This window comes from Sorghum bicolor, chromosome 2 (assembly GCF_000003195.3).
Source record: "Sorghum bicolor cultivar BTx623 chromosome 2, Sorghum_bicolor_NCBIv3, whole genome shotgun sequence".
NCBI classification, from domain to species: domain Eukaryota; kingdom Viridiplantae; phylum Streptophyta; class Magnoliopsida; order Poales; family Poaceae; genus Sorghum; species Sorghum bicolor.
In genome coordinates, this window is record NC_012871.2 from 74,991,998 (window position 1) to 75,007,234 (window position 15,237).

Below are 15,237 nucleotides of genomic sequence, written 5' to 3' on the forward strand. Positions count from 1 at the left end.
TATATATATATATATATATATATATATTAATGTTCGCTTGAACTTATCAACTACGAAACAATATTTTTCTCTCAGAAATAAATTAGCATTAGCAGCCACGAAAACGATCAACCAAACAGGGCGGCCAGCCAGCCAACCAAGTGTAAGATGCATATGAACACGGGAGCTCAGCGAGCTGCTTGTGAGAAACAATTATACTCCGCGGTGCAAGATGCCAGCAAATCCCGACCAAAATACTTCGCAGGTACGATGGGTAGCACTTGGCAGACAAGTTAGATTGTCCCTATCCCTTCTTTTTTATTTTTTCTATATATATATATTTCTTGGCTTCTCCAAAAATACGATGTGTGACATCACTACACCAGTCGCTGAGCGAAGCCGGGGGCGTTCAGCTTGACAAAGATGAATGTTCATAATAGTGTCAACGAGGTCACATGACAGTTACACAGAGGTGCCTGGCCTTGGAAGGCTTCCTCTAGCCTTACTACTACCACCAAATATTTAATTGAACGGAAACTGCACCGCCAATGCAGGATAAGATCGGCGTACGAATAGCATGAGCAAAGTGCCATGGACGAAACAGCTCCAGATTTTCCTTGTCGCACACATTGGGCAGTATATTTCTGAATTCTGAAACCTGATGATGATGATATGCAAACTCTTCCAGATGGGGTCAATATGCCCTCCAAAAGCTAACTCTCTAACAAAAGCAAAAACAGAAAACCTGTATTTTCTGCTAATAAAAAAAAACAAAGCGCCTATTTGGTTCATCTTGCTAAATTTTAGCTAGCTTTAGTCACTTTAGCAGCTAAACTTTCAAACACACTCGCTAAAGGGAGCTAAAATTTGGCAAGGGGAACCAAACAAGCCCAAAGAAAAAAATATAAATACTACTCCGTACATTTGTTGCCTATTTGTGTCTAATGAAGACCCTGTTAGAAATCAGTTAGACCGGAGGGGGGAAAATAGGAGGGCACGGCAAAATTTTATTGAACTACATGGCACGACAAAAACGCATTGTTCAGCTCCAGGGCGACGATGTGATCACCAAACAGATATCGTTACAGAGTAATTCTTCCACATACACGCCAATATGCTCCAGGGTGAAAAAGGGACCTCTCAAACACCCAAATGTCTTTCACAAGTACCTACAAAATAGATGCAGATATCAAAACAGATCATGAGAATGTTTAACACGGTATGCCTGGTTATTACATCTCGTTATGAATGGGCACGAAAACAAAAGTTTAATATTCCTTTGAAACGTATAAAGAACTTGCTTCTTAAGTACACATCACTTTGTTAATCAAGATTAATTTTGAAAGCACCCTTGCTTTCTCCCACACAGGATTACATATTCATTCAATTAACTTAACAGCTTAAGAGTTTGTGTCCTGCCTCCCTTCTACAGTTAAGAGCCCTAATACAGTTATTGCGGCCCCAAAGCACCCTAAAAAACACCTGATTAAACCCTACCTTGTGTGTTGTGTACACAGTTACTAGTAGAGTTTTTTTTTGGGAGCAATACAGAGCTTCAATGACAGGAGTACAATAAATGGCAGCTATACCCAACAGCCACTCCGGGATATAGTCTAGCCAAAAAGGGGCACGCTCCATGGCTGACACCATACTCGCACAGCAGTGGGCCACCGAGTTAGCCTCCCTACACACCCATACAATTTTGAACTCACAAAAACTCCTGCCTAGCTCTGTAATATCAAAACAAACTCCTCCAACTGAGGACCTCATTCCCTCGCGACTATCGACCTCCAGGATTAACTTGTCATAGCTGTTTTCCAGCACTAGCTTGAGTCCTTCTTTAGCCGCCATAGCCTCAGCAGTAAGGGCATCCGGCATATGATCGAACCACTCCATTGCAGTCGCGAATCACAACCCCGCTTCTGCCCATAGCGGTGGCCTCATCAAAAGCAGCATCTGGGTTCACCTTGATCCACCCTCGGACGGTTTCTGCCACTGCTTCTCCCTTCTTGGCTGAGGCGGATTGGTCGGCATTTTGAGCATAGCCAACTCTTCCAACATCGTGGAGATATGTTGCACAGCTGCCCCTGGTTCCCAGAGTTTTCAACCATGGCGCCTAGCATACCTTCCTGACCAAAGTGACCAGGCTCCACATACAATCACTGCCGCCAGCTTAGGCGGGCAGATAAGCAAACTGAGAACATCTTTAGACCAGGTGCTTGGATGGAGAACCGGCATTGTCAAACCAGTGTACCTCTTCACCTCAGCTCAGAATCTCTTCGCCACTGGACATTGGAACACCACATGATACACTGACTCCTCTGGATCACCGCACACTTCACAGTAACTCTCCTTTTCAAGATGTCTCATTTTCAATTCAGATTTTGATGGCAAGGAATTATGGAGAACTTGCCACCAAAACACGCGTATCTTTGGAGGAACAGTCAGCTTCCAGACCAGGTTACATGCCCTATCATCCCCGGACACTGGTTTCACCTGTCGCTGCCATTGCCTCCGCCATTTGCTTCTCCTTGAGCAGCCTATAGGCTGACCACACTGAATAAACACCATTTTTCTCAAAAGCCCAAGCCAAAACATCATGGGACAGATTACTGCTTGGCTTAATCTTCAATAACAATAATTCCTCTGCCTCGAGCACCATAAAGGTTTTCTTTACAATCTCTTCGTCCCACTCGCATGCCCTAGACAGAGATCGCTCACAACTTCTGCTGTCACATTCAGCAGTTCTTAACGGATAGTGCATAGTGACTCGTCGAGCTCCAATTCATTACGCGTTTTGACACACATAAAAAATAAAAAAAAAACCTAGAGAGTTCAACTAAATTCAAAATTGACCCAAAAAAATCCTGCAGAGTTCAACTAAAGCCACTTGACATTTGACTTCCTGAAACTGATGGCAAACAGTCGGATAGAACTGGTGAGGGTAAACCAGCTATTTGACTAAATCAAAACTGATTGTCCACTGCACTATTGAATTATAGTTGTGCAGTGAATCATGCTTATGATGGCATGTTGAATAGGTTATCTTAACAGTTGCAGACAAGGAAATCATCTCTAAAAGTATCAACTAGTTCTTAGCGGGTAGTTGGCTCAAAATGGTAGTTTTTTCTCCAGCTCCTATCTAACCTACAGCTTACTGCAACTAGCTATATGTTACTGCCGGCAAGGCAACTACCTACTTGAGGACAAGAGGCCAGCACCCAGAAAAAGCAAGGTTCTGGCCATATCCATCAACATTAGTATAGAACCAGCATAACAGCAAATGCTTCTTTTTAACACTTGCCTGAGTGTTACTTGACAAGTTGACATTAATGTAATGCTGAAATTTGCTATCAAAAAAAAAAATGTAACGTTGAAATGCATGAAGTGTAATCAGCCAGTAATAAAACAATGTAAACTAGGACTGTGAGGAAACATCCTGACTCCTGAGGACAAATTGAACAAGGAACTATTAAACTTTGATAGACTTGTAAGCAGTTTTGAGATTAGTTCACACACTTGGTGTTTTCTAGAGCCTAGCTAATCTTAACCAAACTTGTTTGATACTACAATTTCAAATGCTCTGGAGTATTTAATTTACCTCCTTTGACTTGTCTCCAGACACAACTGCACCCTTTGAATTATAGGCTTCAAATTTCTACAGAAAAAATAATAAAGATTGGTCACAATATGTGCATGGAGCACTACATAAAACAATATATTACTGCAGTTTTTAGGAGTTGAGATATTCATTGGTGCTGATAGCACATCACCGGGGAGTATACAGAAAAACATACTCATTTTTGACGTTATGTTTTGATTTTTGAATGTAGAAATTATACATATTCTAATATTTATGCTTATTAGTTATTAGGGATGTGAACTTCAAGGGCTTACTTTAATGATACACAGATGTAAGTTACAAACAAAAGGCCAGAATTCACTTAAAATTACTGCATACATGCGCGACATGAAAGTTATATTCGGCACCAATGAGGTGTCCAGACTCCAGAGTAGATCTTGTTATGAAGAACAAAAAATCTCAGCACTAGAACAGTAATGGATTGTACAGGGAAAATAAAACATGAATATTGCAAAGATTCACAGATCTCATGATTGTTTTGTGTAAATAAGAGATATTATCCATTTTATAAAGATAAAGAACATGACTTAAAAGTGGAGAGCAATTAATGAAGAGACAAGCTATGAAACTAAGATAGTGAGACAAAACGCAACCAATGAATCATGTTCTGCATCAAGCCAACAATTCAAACACAAACAAACTAGGTATATGAACTGCATTAATCGGGCAAAAAGTCTGAGAGAATGAAACCTGTTTTGTAACAAACTCAAGTGTAAGCTGTATAAAAGATTTATCGAGGTCATTCTTATCGAGGCCAATCTGCAAAGAAAACAGTATTCCAACTGTACCCAATCAGGAATATAAATTTACCAGAGAGATTATAATGGAGTTAAAAATGTAGCATTTACACCTTGATCTTAAGTAGGTGTACATACCACAATATGTTATTTCTTCTACGGAACATTGGAATGTGCAGATATACAGTCTAACAGAAGTAGCTTACCATGCGAGCCCTCAAAGTTCTGATACTAACAGCAGGCTCCACCAGTTCCCAGTGTACAGAATTCCACATGGACTGTCTTCTCTTTAGTTCATTTTTTATAGTCTTCAGCCAAAAAGAAAAGAGGAAATAATAAACAGCAAAATCCTTGTAAATCGTCTAGCATGAATTGATGGCATGTTGAAAAACTAAGGGCCTTTTTTAGTGCTGTAGTTTTCAGAAACCATGGTATTAGAAAACTGTAATTTTAGAATCTAGAGATGTGCAAAACCATGGTTTAGAAGAAAGAGGCCTAGAGTTGAGTTTCTAAAACTCCAAATACTACAGTTTTAGCAATATCAATGGCTTTCAAAATTATCAGGTTTGTTACATTCAAACACTTCATGGTTTTCCAAAACAAAACTATTACATAAAACCATGATATTTTCTAAAACTACAAAAATAACTTTGCATCTAAACAGGGCCTTACAGAATGCATCCTCTCTGTCAGAATTTTCCGGAGCGATGATGTGTCTCCATGTGCCATCAGAGTGTTAACCTGAATCAAGTAGATTAAACAATGTCAACAGACAGAGGCATTCCACAGGGGAAAAAATTGTATTATGCACTTGTACTCTGTTTCTACTTTCTAAGTAGATATTACCCTGGGTTCTTGCACAAGCACAAGGGAAATGGCAATGATGCAATGATAGTTACTTGATGAACATGTTCTGTACTTTCCCATGCTAAGAGGGACTAATTTATCTTAGGAAGATATATTTCAGTTAATGATCAATTGTGACTGGGGTAAATGTAAAAATTGCAATAGCAAAATGGCATATAATATTTTTCTAGCAGCTAAATGGAAAGGCTAAAATGCCATATGTTTAGTAAAAGATAGAACTGATGATATCAATATGACAATAAGAAGTTCAATTTGTGTTATAGGGCTGCCGCTGGCATATGAACAGTATTCATGGGAGGGCACTGTTTCTTTCAAAAGTTGGAAAGGTTAAAATTATAAAAAGTTCATGATTAGACTGTTAATAAAAGTCACGTGCTATGCACTCAACTGCTGCAAGATCAATGCTGATCTTGCAACTGTTGCAATTCAAAAGATGAAAAAAAAAATCACCAGCCAATGACAGATTAAGGACAACATAGGACAGAAATGTTAAATAGATCATGTTAAAATTGCTGTAAAAGCCCTGCAAATCATCCACACAATGTGATCAGGACAATGACTAAATCTTAGGCCAATAGCTATTACTACACATATGTCTGGGTGGGTTATTAGAACTAGCAAAGAAAAAGTCAAAACCATAAAGCAAGTAGATCAATAATTTGGACGGTCGATAGCTAATAAACCTATCTAGTTTCATTGATCTTGTCTTCTCATGAAACTATATACATGCCCAAACATGTTAGGTATTATTTCTTATTCTAAGAATTTAAACACTGCATAAACCAGAAACCAGATTGTGGTACATGCAAGTAAGTCTGAAACTCACACCAATGTAGTCTAAATTCTTAAAAAATATGAGCAGTTTCCCACAAATACATAAGACGTACCTCCTTGTATATTTTTAGTGCTTGATCATAGAATTGCTTTTTGGTATACCCAGTTTTCTTCCTCAGCCTTGAAACGGCATATGCATTCTTCATCTGTGAAGGCACCTAAAGTAGTCAGCACATATTTGGTGCAAGAAAATAGCATAAAGAAAAATAGGTGATTAACAATCAAATATCTGAGATCCTCACATCACACAGGTGAAAAGAAAATCATGAAAAAGGTGAGTGGTGATAGGATTGGAATATTAGATCAAAAGTAAGATATTCAATCGCATCACTCTGTCATATAAAGGATTAAACCACTGTAATAAGCAAATTTGAGAAGTGGAGAGAATCCAGAGATTTATGAACCTAAATCAGGACACGCAAGCAGCTATATATTTCTGATAGTATATCACGGCTTTTTACATCATGTAAAGGAACACTGTTATGCCACTTTAATAAGCATGCACAAATATTTACAGTATATACACTAGGTTGATTCCAGAAGTGGTGCACAGGAGCACTGTGCTACCAAGGATGAGAGAAACTGAGCATTTGGATTTCAAAACCCTGAACTAAATTGCTGAGAAAAGATGAAACAACAAATGGAAATAAAAGTTGATCACCAGAAAAACGAAAGGTAACTGATGTCATAATGTGGAAAGTAGCTTTTGCAGCAGAAGTTTTTCCATAGAAGACTCAGTACCTCCAAAATGATGTCCTCCTTTGTCCTTCTCCAGCCACTTAGTGTAAACCATCTAATTCAGAACAAATCCAAGTTGAAATCACAAGTTCTTTCTTGTCATACGACATGAATTATTTTCAAACATTTGAATTTGTAAGACCATATCATGCCACAATGTTTGTAGTTTGTACCTTTCAGAACTAAGGCAATAATTTTGAGTATACTTAATGCAGGACAGACATAATGAATAACACTAGCATCCTATTATCCTTCATATTAAATATGATACACATGAAAGGGAAGAAAGAACGCCTAGATGCCCCTGCTCAATGAAGCATGTCTTAGTCTGGTTAGCCAGGGTGTTAGTTGTTATGTTCCTTCATCCTTCCAACAAAAATAGGCTTTATCCTACAATGCTTGTGGTCAAACTGCTTTAACTTTAAGCAACAATAGATTTACAAATGTTAGTCAAACATATAAGTGGAATGTGCATATACATAATAACTGATATTACATAAAATTATCATTATGATTGTAATACAACAGCAGCAAAGCCTTTTTAGTCCCAAGTTAATTGGTAATATTACAGTTTTAACGGAATCTGAAATACTCCATTCCAAAGAAAAATACATTTTGGCTTTTCTAGATACATAGTTTTTGCTATGTAATTACAATGCACTATGTCTAGATGCATAGCAAAAGCAATGTACCTAGTAGAAAAGCTAAAACGTCTTACAGTTTTGAAAGGAGGAGTACATTGCAATATGAGGTGCAGATCAAACTTGTGTTCTGAAGTTATTGTTATTGTTAATGTCCAAAACATCATTTGTTAGTCGCTAGAACTAGCAAGAGATTATAGGTCCCATGCACATAGCAAATCAATGTTTCAAGATATTTATTTGCTAGCTAAACCTTTCAAACAAAATTTCATTCTTTTGAGGCATGGTGAACTATACCAGTCTAATGGTAGCTATGTACTACAGCAATAACAGATATTCCTCACACAACCAGGTGAGTAGAAATAGGCATTGAGTGCCATATTCTGATATCTCTAAGGATAATCAGAATCACACATGGTCAAAATATATACTAAGAGAAAAACCTTTTCCAGAAGGGAATGCGTTCCCGTGGGCTGTATGGCTCATATACAAAACCAGGACTCATCATGACAACCTTCAGACCAACCTGAACATATATGTAACAAACATAACTACAATTAACACAGTACACTTCCAAGTGGAGAAAATGATGAAAGTAAATCAGAATATTCTCTCACACCTTCCGGGCTCCAACGGGCACCTTTGACTGTGCCGCTGCCGGTGCTGCTGTTGACATCGGTCTAGCATGATTCAGATGTACTACAAGATCCAAAACCTGCAGAAACACAAACTTGTGTAACCAAAATTGAGTAAGAACAACAAGAAATTTTCAAAACGCATAGCACTCAATAACTCGAACCTTCACAACGTGGACTGGCAACGGCCCCTCGAGCCTGTGGCCAATCATGCTGCTGGCATTGTACGTCAAGCTTGCAAAACCTAATTACCAATTGATGAGATACACTGATTGAAATGGAAATGCACCAGGGTTCCAAAAAGCGGCACTAAAGCGCACGGGTAGCGCTTCGCTATGGGGCAGCGCTCCCAAAGCGGCGCGACCGCCTTTGGTGGAGCAGCCGCTGCTGGCTCGCGCTGCCCGCCAGCGGCGCGCAGCGCAGCCGCAGGGGCCATGCGCCGTCGACGGTCCAGCGGAGGCGGGAGGGGAGAGGGAGGTGCGTACGCAGGGTCGCCGGCCGGTGTGGGGAGGACGGAGGCGAGGGCGCGAGGCGACTGGCGAGAGGCGGGAGGAGGAGCCGCCGAGCCTGGGACTGCCCCGCCGTCGCTGAGAGCCCGAGCCTGAGCGCCGTCTCCGTGGCCTTCATGCCGAGCGCGAGTGGGGGACGGAGCAGAAGCTGGAGCGTCGCCTTCATGCCGAGCGAAAGTGGGGGATGGAGCAGAAGATGGAGCGCGGGCGCTGTGAGGAACGGCGGCGAGCCGGCGACTATCAGGCTGTGCCTTGGTGCTAGGGTAAAGACTACGCGGCGGTGCGTGGGCTTTTTTAGATGGGCCGCTAAATAAAAACCCATACCATCTCTTTTTCTTTTTCATTTCTTTTTTCTTTCTTACATATTTTGACAAATTAGCACATAAATCTATATTTATATATCTACAATAATATATTATCTGTGACTTTGTGAAGCCACATCGATCTCCATTATACTTTATTTATCCCATGTATTTGTAATTAAAAATCCTTGCTCCACTAGAAGACATTTGATTTTAACTTAGATTAACGTTCATTGGGCTTTCTAGCCTCATGTCACGGTTCTGCAATGAATCAAACATATAGCTTGGAAATTGGAGATCTAGGGAGAGAAGTAGGAATAGGACGAAGAACATAGATAGATTTCTTTGAGGTTTTAGAGTTTTAGTTCTTCATTAGAAGACACAGTAGCCTCATGCATTATATACCAGCCCAATTCTACCATATATAGCACTCGTTAACTCACCGTCAACTCACACACTTATGGCTTAGCTATCCACCATTACCTTACCTTGATCAATGTCGTTTTCTCTGTTTGGTACTCCTCGTCCTTCTTGCCCTCTCCTTCATGGCCTTGGCTTTGCCCCTCCCTCAAAAAGTTGCTTGTCCCCAAGCGACAGTGGATGGAAATCGACGCTAGAGATCATGAGCTTCCTCCCACATCGTCAAAGTTAGTGAGTGATTAGACTACTACACCTAAATTTGTGACATTGAAGAAGCCTCTTTCTACACCATTCATGAAGCTAGAAAATGGATGGATGGGGTGGACAATCGTGGAAGGATCATCTGGAACCAAAGTGATATCATCATCCTTTAAATCCATGTAGCAACGCGTAGGAAAAATCATCTAGTTTAATGTATCTTAGATGCTTTGAGTTCTACGATGTTAGGACGGTATCAATGTCTCCACGACCAATTACATAGTCAAGAGACTTGCTTTTTTATAAATACAAGCCTCATTACAAGAAAGTTGTGAAAATTTTCCCTCCCACCTCCACTACAAAAGAGAAAGAAGAGGAGGTAGAGTAGTCATTGATTCAGTTGTCTTTCTTAATTGCTCTCTACTCTTATTTCTAATTTATTCAGTCTAAGAACAAATTTCTGAATCTCTATTGTATCACAAAATGCTTAAGACCTTAGGAACGCTTAAAATTTTGAACCTCTGTTGCATTATAAAAATCGTAAGGGCTTAGAAATGCTTAATAATGCTTAAACTCTAGGTCATAGGTCATTGATCGCTTAGCGCTTAACGCTTTTGTAACCTTGAAGTGCATGCATAACTTAAACAAGATCAGACGAGCAATGAAACAAGCCATCACCCGATCACCTCTTATGCATATGCCTGTATGGGTCGGAGGGGAAGGATCGAGAAACGACGACATGGTAGTCTTTCAAACCGAAATGGAATCAGGTGTCAGAATCTTCACGCTCGTGCTGCATAAATCAATTAAGATCTAGAGTGAGTGGATATATAGGGGAGAGAGAGGGTTTATGTGGGCGTCGATGAAAGATATATTGAGCGGTGGAGGTTGCCGACAAGAGACCGTCCGAGGCAAGCCAAAGCCATCAGTAAGGCGTCTAGTGTGTTCTCGGCGATGGCGGCATAGATGGGAGTCGGCGGCTTGGCGAGCGTTTTAGAGAGGTATGAGAATGAATTGAACTAGCCAATAACAGCTGATGACCCCGATTGATTTAGGTTCTTTTTTTTCAATTGAACGGGTAATATCAAATTATATAACCCTACTAAAGAAAGACAAAATATAAGACCGCTACAACGGTCTCCATCCCACATCCTACAGAGAGTGTGAATCTCGCGTCAATTATTTTTAATTTTGAGCAAAAAATATTTAAAAGTTATTGATATTTATACTGCACAATAAGTATATCATTAGATTAATTATATGATATTTTTTATAATGAATGTAACTGGAGATCAATGTAGCAACCTATTCGTTTAACTTTGTTTGCTGATTTATTATGAGAAAAAACGTTGTTGAATAACTAAGAAATTTGACTAATAAGCTCAAACGAACATGTCCCTTCTACAAACTTAGTCAAACAAGATTACATTGTTTTTAGAACAGGAGAAGTACCAATCAACGGAGATCTAATGAAAACCCTACGGGCACTCACAATGCAAGACTCTATCACAGAGTCCAAGATAATTAATTAAATATTATTTATAGTATTTTGCTGATATGACATCATATTTATTGAAGAAAGAGGTAGAAAAAAAAGACTCCAAGTCTTATTTAGACTCTAAGTCCACATTATTCGAGGTAATAGATAACTTTAAACTCTATGATAAAGTCTGCATTGTGAGTGCCCTAAGGCCACCACAATAGTGTTAGCATTCAACAGGGATATGTTTGAGTCCATTATTCTTTATTAACATTTCAGTTAATGCACTATCCACTACGGATTATCCATAGCATTTACAAACTCTTAGCTGTGTTCTTTAGATTAACCCTTTGCTGTGTTTGGTAAGTATTTTTACAATTGTTTGTGACAGTTGGATAGCCAAGATAATTAGCCTATTTATATCAAAACAATCCTTTGCACGATAAGTTGTAAAATTACATGCATATACATAGTGACATTTCAGTAATATTATTAAAAATATGAATTCATTTGAAATTTTTTCGTGTGGTAAGATCTAGAGTATCTTAATATAAGTATATAAACATACTCAAACCGATAAACAAATATGAACACATACACAATGTGGTTTATTGAAGATAAAAGTAACTACACATACATGTAGAAAGAATTTTTCATATATATATATATATATAAAACTAGTTTTAAATGGAGAGTTTCATTGCGTTATTTTCAAGACTGTTATGTCATGTGAAATGAAATGAAACTTGGATGAAACGCTCGCTTTCAATGGAGAGTTTCATTCCATGGTTTTAAAGACATTTAATTTTAAGACTCGTATAGAGTTGGTAATTATGCCAATAGAGTTTCATTTAGATGAAATCTATTTTCCTCTCTTTTTAAATACATCGTCATGTCATCAAAAATACTTATGGGATAACTTATTTAATGTGAATGAAACTCACATGAAACTTACACTAAGACTGACCTAATAGCTATTATTTGATTTTGTTTAGCTAATAAGATAGTTATTATCAATAGTTCAAACTAGCAATTATCTATTGTGTCCCGTATACAAGTGGTTTTAGCGTTTGAAAGATGTCCCAGTATACAAGTCGTTTTAGATGCCAGTCCTACGTCGGAGCAGCACGAGTCTGCGGCTTTATAGCCTACAGTGAGCTCATTCAGGCCTTGTTTAGTTGGGGGAGAATTTTTAATTTTGGCTAGTGTAACACTTTCGTTTGTATTTGGTAATTATTATCTAATTATGGACTAACTAAGCTCAAAAGATTTGTCTCATAACTTATAGTGCAATTAATTATTATTTTTATCTATATTGAATGCTTCATGTATGCGTCAAAAAATCCGATGTGACGAGAAATTTTGATTTTTTTTGAAACTAAACAAGGCCTCAATGACTACTAATGAGGAGATCAGGAGAACAACCATCACTATAATAGGGGTGCAGTGGTATTTTTGCTTCTGTCTTGATAACTGTGTTGTATTTGGGGACGGAGAGAGTAGTTCACTGCCTCTATTTATTTGGATTCTAAATAAAGTCCTGTTTAGATTGAAGATGAAAAAGTTTTGGATGTCACATCGGATATGTCGGAAGGATGTCGGGAGAGGTTTTTAGAAACTAATAAAAAAAACAAATTACATAGCTTGTCTGGAAACTGCAAGACAAATATATTAAGCAAAATTAATCTGTCATTAGCATGAACTAACTAAGCTTAAAAGATTCGTCTCGCGATTTTCAACCAAACTGTGTAATTAGTTTATTCTTTTTGTCTATATTTAATGTTCCATACTTACATGCATGTGTCCAAAGATTCGGTGGGATGGATGAAAAATTTTTAGGTGGGGAACTAAACAGGGCCTAAATAGTTAGTAGCAGATAGCTACTATCTATAGGAATGTAAACAGAGCCTTAACTGCCTCTGGGTTGATACATCTGGCTGGGCTAGAGCTCCATGTAGTGTCGACATTTGCACGGCAAACAGGATGCGGGAAACGTAGGAGTAACAGAGAAGACGAAGCTGTGCAGGAGTCGAGCCGCTCAGCGCAGCGGCCTTCACCAGCAGGAAGGGCAAAACGGCATCACGGCAGGAATACGTGTACACGCCCGTTTCTATTCCACTCCGGGACACAGACACAGGGTGGGAACTGGGAAAGCCTTCCGGGCCGCGGCTCACGGCACACGCACGCGGCAGTCACGATTCACGAACCCGTGCACCGCAAGCGAAAGCGAAGCGAGAGCAAAGCCCTCCCCGGCTCCCCGGCTCAGCTCCCAGTCCCACCCCCGAACGAAATCGAAAGACGACTGCTCTCCCAAGTCCCATCCCCTCCCCTCCCCGAGGCCAAACCCACGACCAACGTCTCCGATCCGATCCAAGCCGCCATGGATTTCTTCAAGTCCATCCTCGCCGAGCCCGATCCGGACCCGGCCTCCCCGCCACCGGAGCAGGAGCCGGAGCCGGAGCCCACCGGACCCGCCTCCTCCTCCAGCGGCGGCGGCGGCGGCGGGTGGGGCTTCGGCGGCTTGATCAAGACGCTCACCTCGCAGTCCGAGACCGTGCTGGAGGCCTACCGCCGCGACCTCGCCGAGTTCGGCACCGGCCTGCGCCGCGAGACCGAGGTGCTCCGCGAGGCCGCCGCCCGGGCCGCGCGGGACCTGCCGTCCTCCGCGCACGCGCTCGACGGGCTCGCCGACATCGTCGCGCAGGGCAAGGAGGCCCTCTCCCAGGCCGCCGCCGCCGCTTCCGCCGGGCCCCAGGCCTCCGACGGCGGCGGCGGCGATTCCGACCCCAGCTCCGCGTCCGGGGCCCACGTCCGGTACAGCCGCTTCGAGGCGCAGCTGCGCGCGCTCCAGGCGGATCCGGCCACGTTCACGTCCGATCCCGAGGACGCCGAGGACTTCGCCGCGTGGAGCGAGGGGTTTAGCCTGGACGAGAGGGCGGAGGAGATCGAGGCCCTTTGCTACGACAGCGACGCGCTAGAAGCCATGGCGGACAGGCTCGTCCCGGACGCCGTGCCCCGCGAGATGTTCTGGGCGAGGTACTTTTACCGCGTCCATAAGCTCAAGCAGCAGGAGGACGCCAGGGCGAAGCTCGTGCAGCGTGTGATCGCGCAGGAGGAGGACGAGGACTTGAGCTGGGAGGTCGATGATGAGGAAGAGGAAGAACAGCACAAAGACAGCACGGAGGAGCTTGCAGAAAGGAGGCAAGAGACGATCAAAGAAGAAATCAGACAGGATATGGCTGATAAAGAAAATGAGAGTGTTGTAGGAGAAAGCAGAGTTGAGGGGGTGGAAGAAGCGCATGATTTGGTGAAGGAAGAGAAGAATGCCGTCGAGCCACAACCTGTTCTCGGTAGCTCTTTGGTGGTAGTGGACAAGGAGGAGGAACGGGAAAATGCTGATGATGAGCCACAACCAGCGGTTCTAGGTAGCTCTTTGGTTGTGGTGGGTGAGGGTGAGAATGCAGAGCCCTCCAAGTCAAATGTGGAAGAATCAGGTGACAAGAAGGAAGGAGCAAAGCATGAGACAAGTGATTCGAGCAAGGACAGCGATTACTCCATAGTGTCCAGACAGCGAACGGCGGAGGAAGAGGATCTTGAATGGGATGAGATTGAGGATCTAGGAGAGCATGAAGAAAAGAAAGGCGGCGCCCACACCTCAAGCCCTGCTCTGAAGGAGGAGCTGCGCAAGAGGCTGAGTGTTGCTGAAGATGATGAGGATTTAAGCTGGGATATCGAGGACGACGATGATAATGCTTGAATGCCAATGGTGATATGGAAGTGTCAATTGTATTTCTACATTTCTTACCTTTCATTACTTGCGCAAGATACTGTGATTTGACCAATAATGATTGGTTAATTGTGATCCTCATGCTATGGACACGTGTGTACACTGTAAACTCTCTAGTTCGATGATATCAAGTGGCAATTGGCTAAGCGTCAATCTATTATGTTGTCTTTCTGGTATTTACTGTAAACATGCCATGTTTATTTGACTTGCGTCACGTGTTACAATGTTGTTTGTTTATTAATGTACATTTGCTGCATCAGAATTTAGTATAACATTTGAACAATTTATATCAGAACCACCATTGTCACAGGGCATTTCTTTCAGTAGCAGAGCTTTTGTCAAGTTAGTCCAGATAGTGGATGAGCATGATGAATGAATACCTTTAGAGTACCTTGATGGTTCAAATTGCCTTCAGTCACCGGCGAGTAGCAGAAACAACAAACATTGACATCTCCAGTCATTCATTT

The 15,237-nt window shown here is 41.4% G+C and overlaps 2 protein-coding genes across 2 annotated transcripts; one reads left to right on the top strand and one right to left on the bottom strand.

Annotated features, from left to right (window-relative positions):
• LOC8072218 lies at window positions 388-8,859 on the bottom strand. The gene is made up of 11 exons (XM_021454143.1): window positions 8,560-8,859; window positions 8,239-8,318; window positions 8,059-8,154; window positions 7,883-7,965; window positions 6,802-6,853; window positions 6,114-6,206; window positions 5,032-5,100; window positions 4,566-4,667; window positions 4,313-4,381; window positions 3,581-3,637; window positions 388-1,148 (listed from the first exon to the last, which is right to left on the bottom strand). Exons 1-11 carry the CDS (start codon window positions 8,747-8,749, stop codon window positions 1,062-1,064), a joined length of 978 nt encoding a protein of 325 aa, XP_021309818.1. The 5' UTR covers window positions 8,750-8,859; the 3' UTR covers window positions 388-1,061.
• On the top strand, window positions 13,168-14,975 carry LOC8072219 (BSD domain-containing protein 1). Its single transcript, XM_002461093.2, has one exon. It carries the CDS (start codon window positions 13,364-13,366, stop codon window positions 14,738-14,740), a length of 1,377 nt encoding a protein of 458 aa, XP_002461138.2. The 5' UTR covers window positions 13,168-13,363; the 3' UTR covers window positions 14,741-14,975.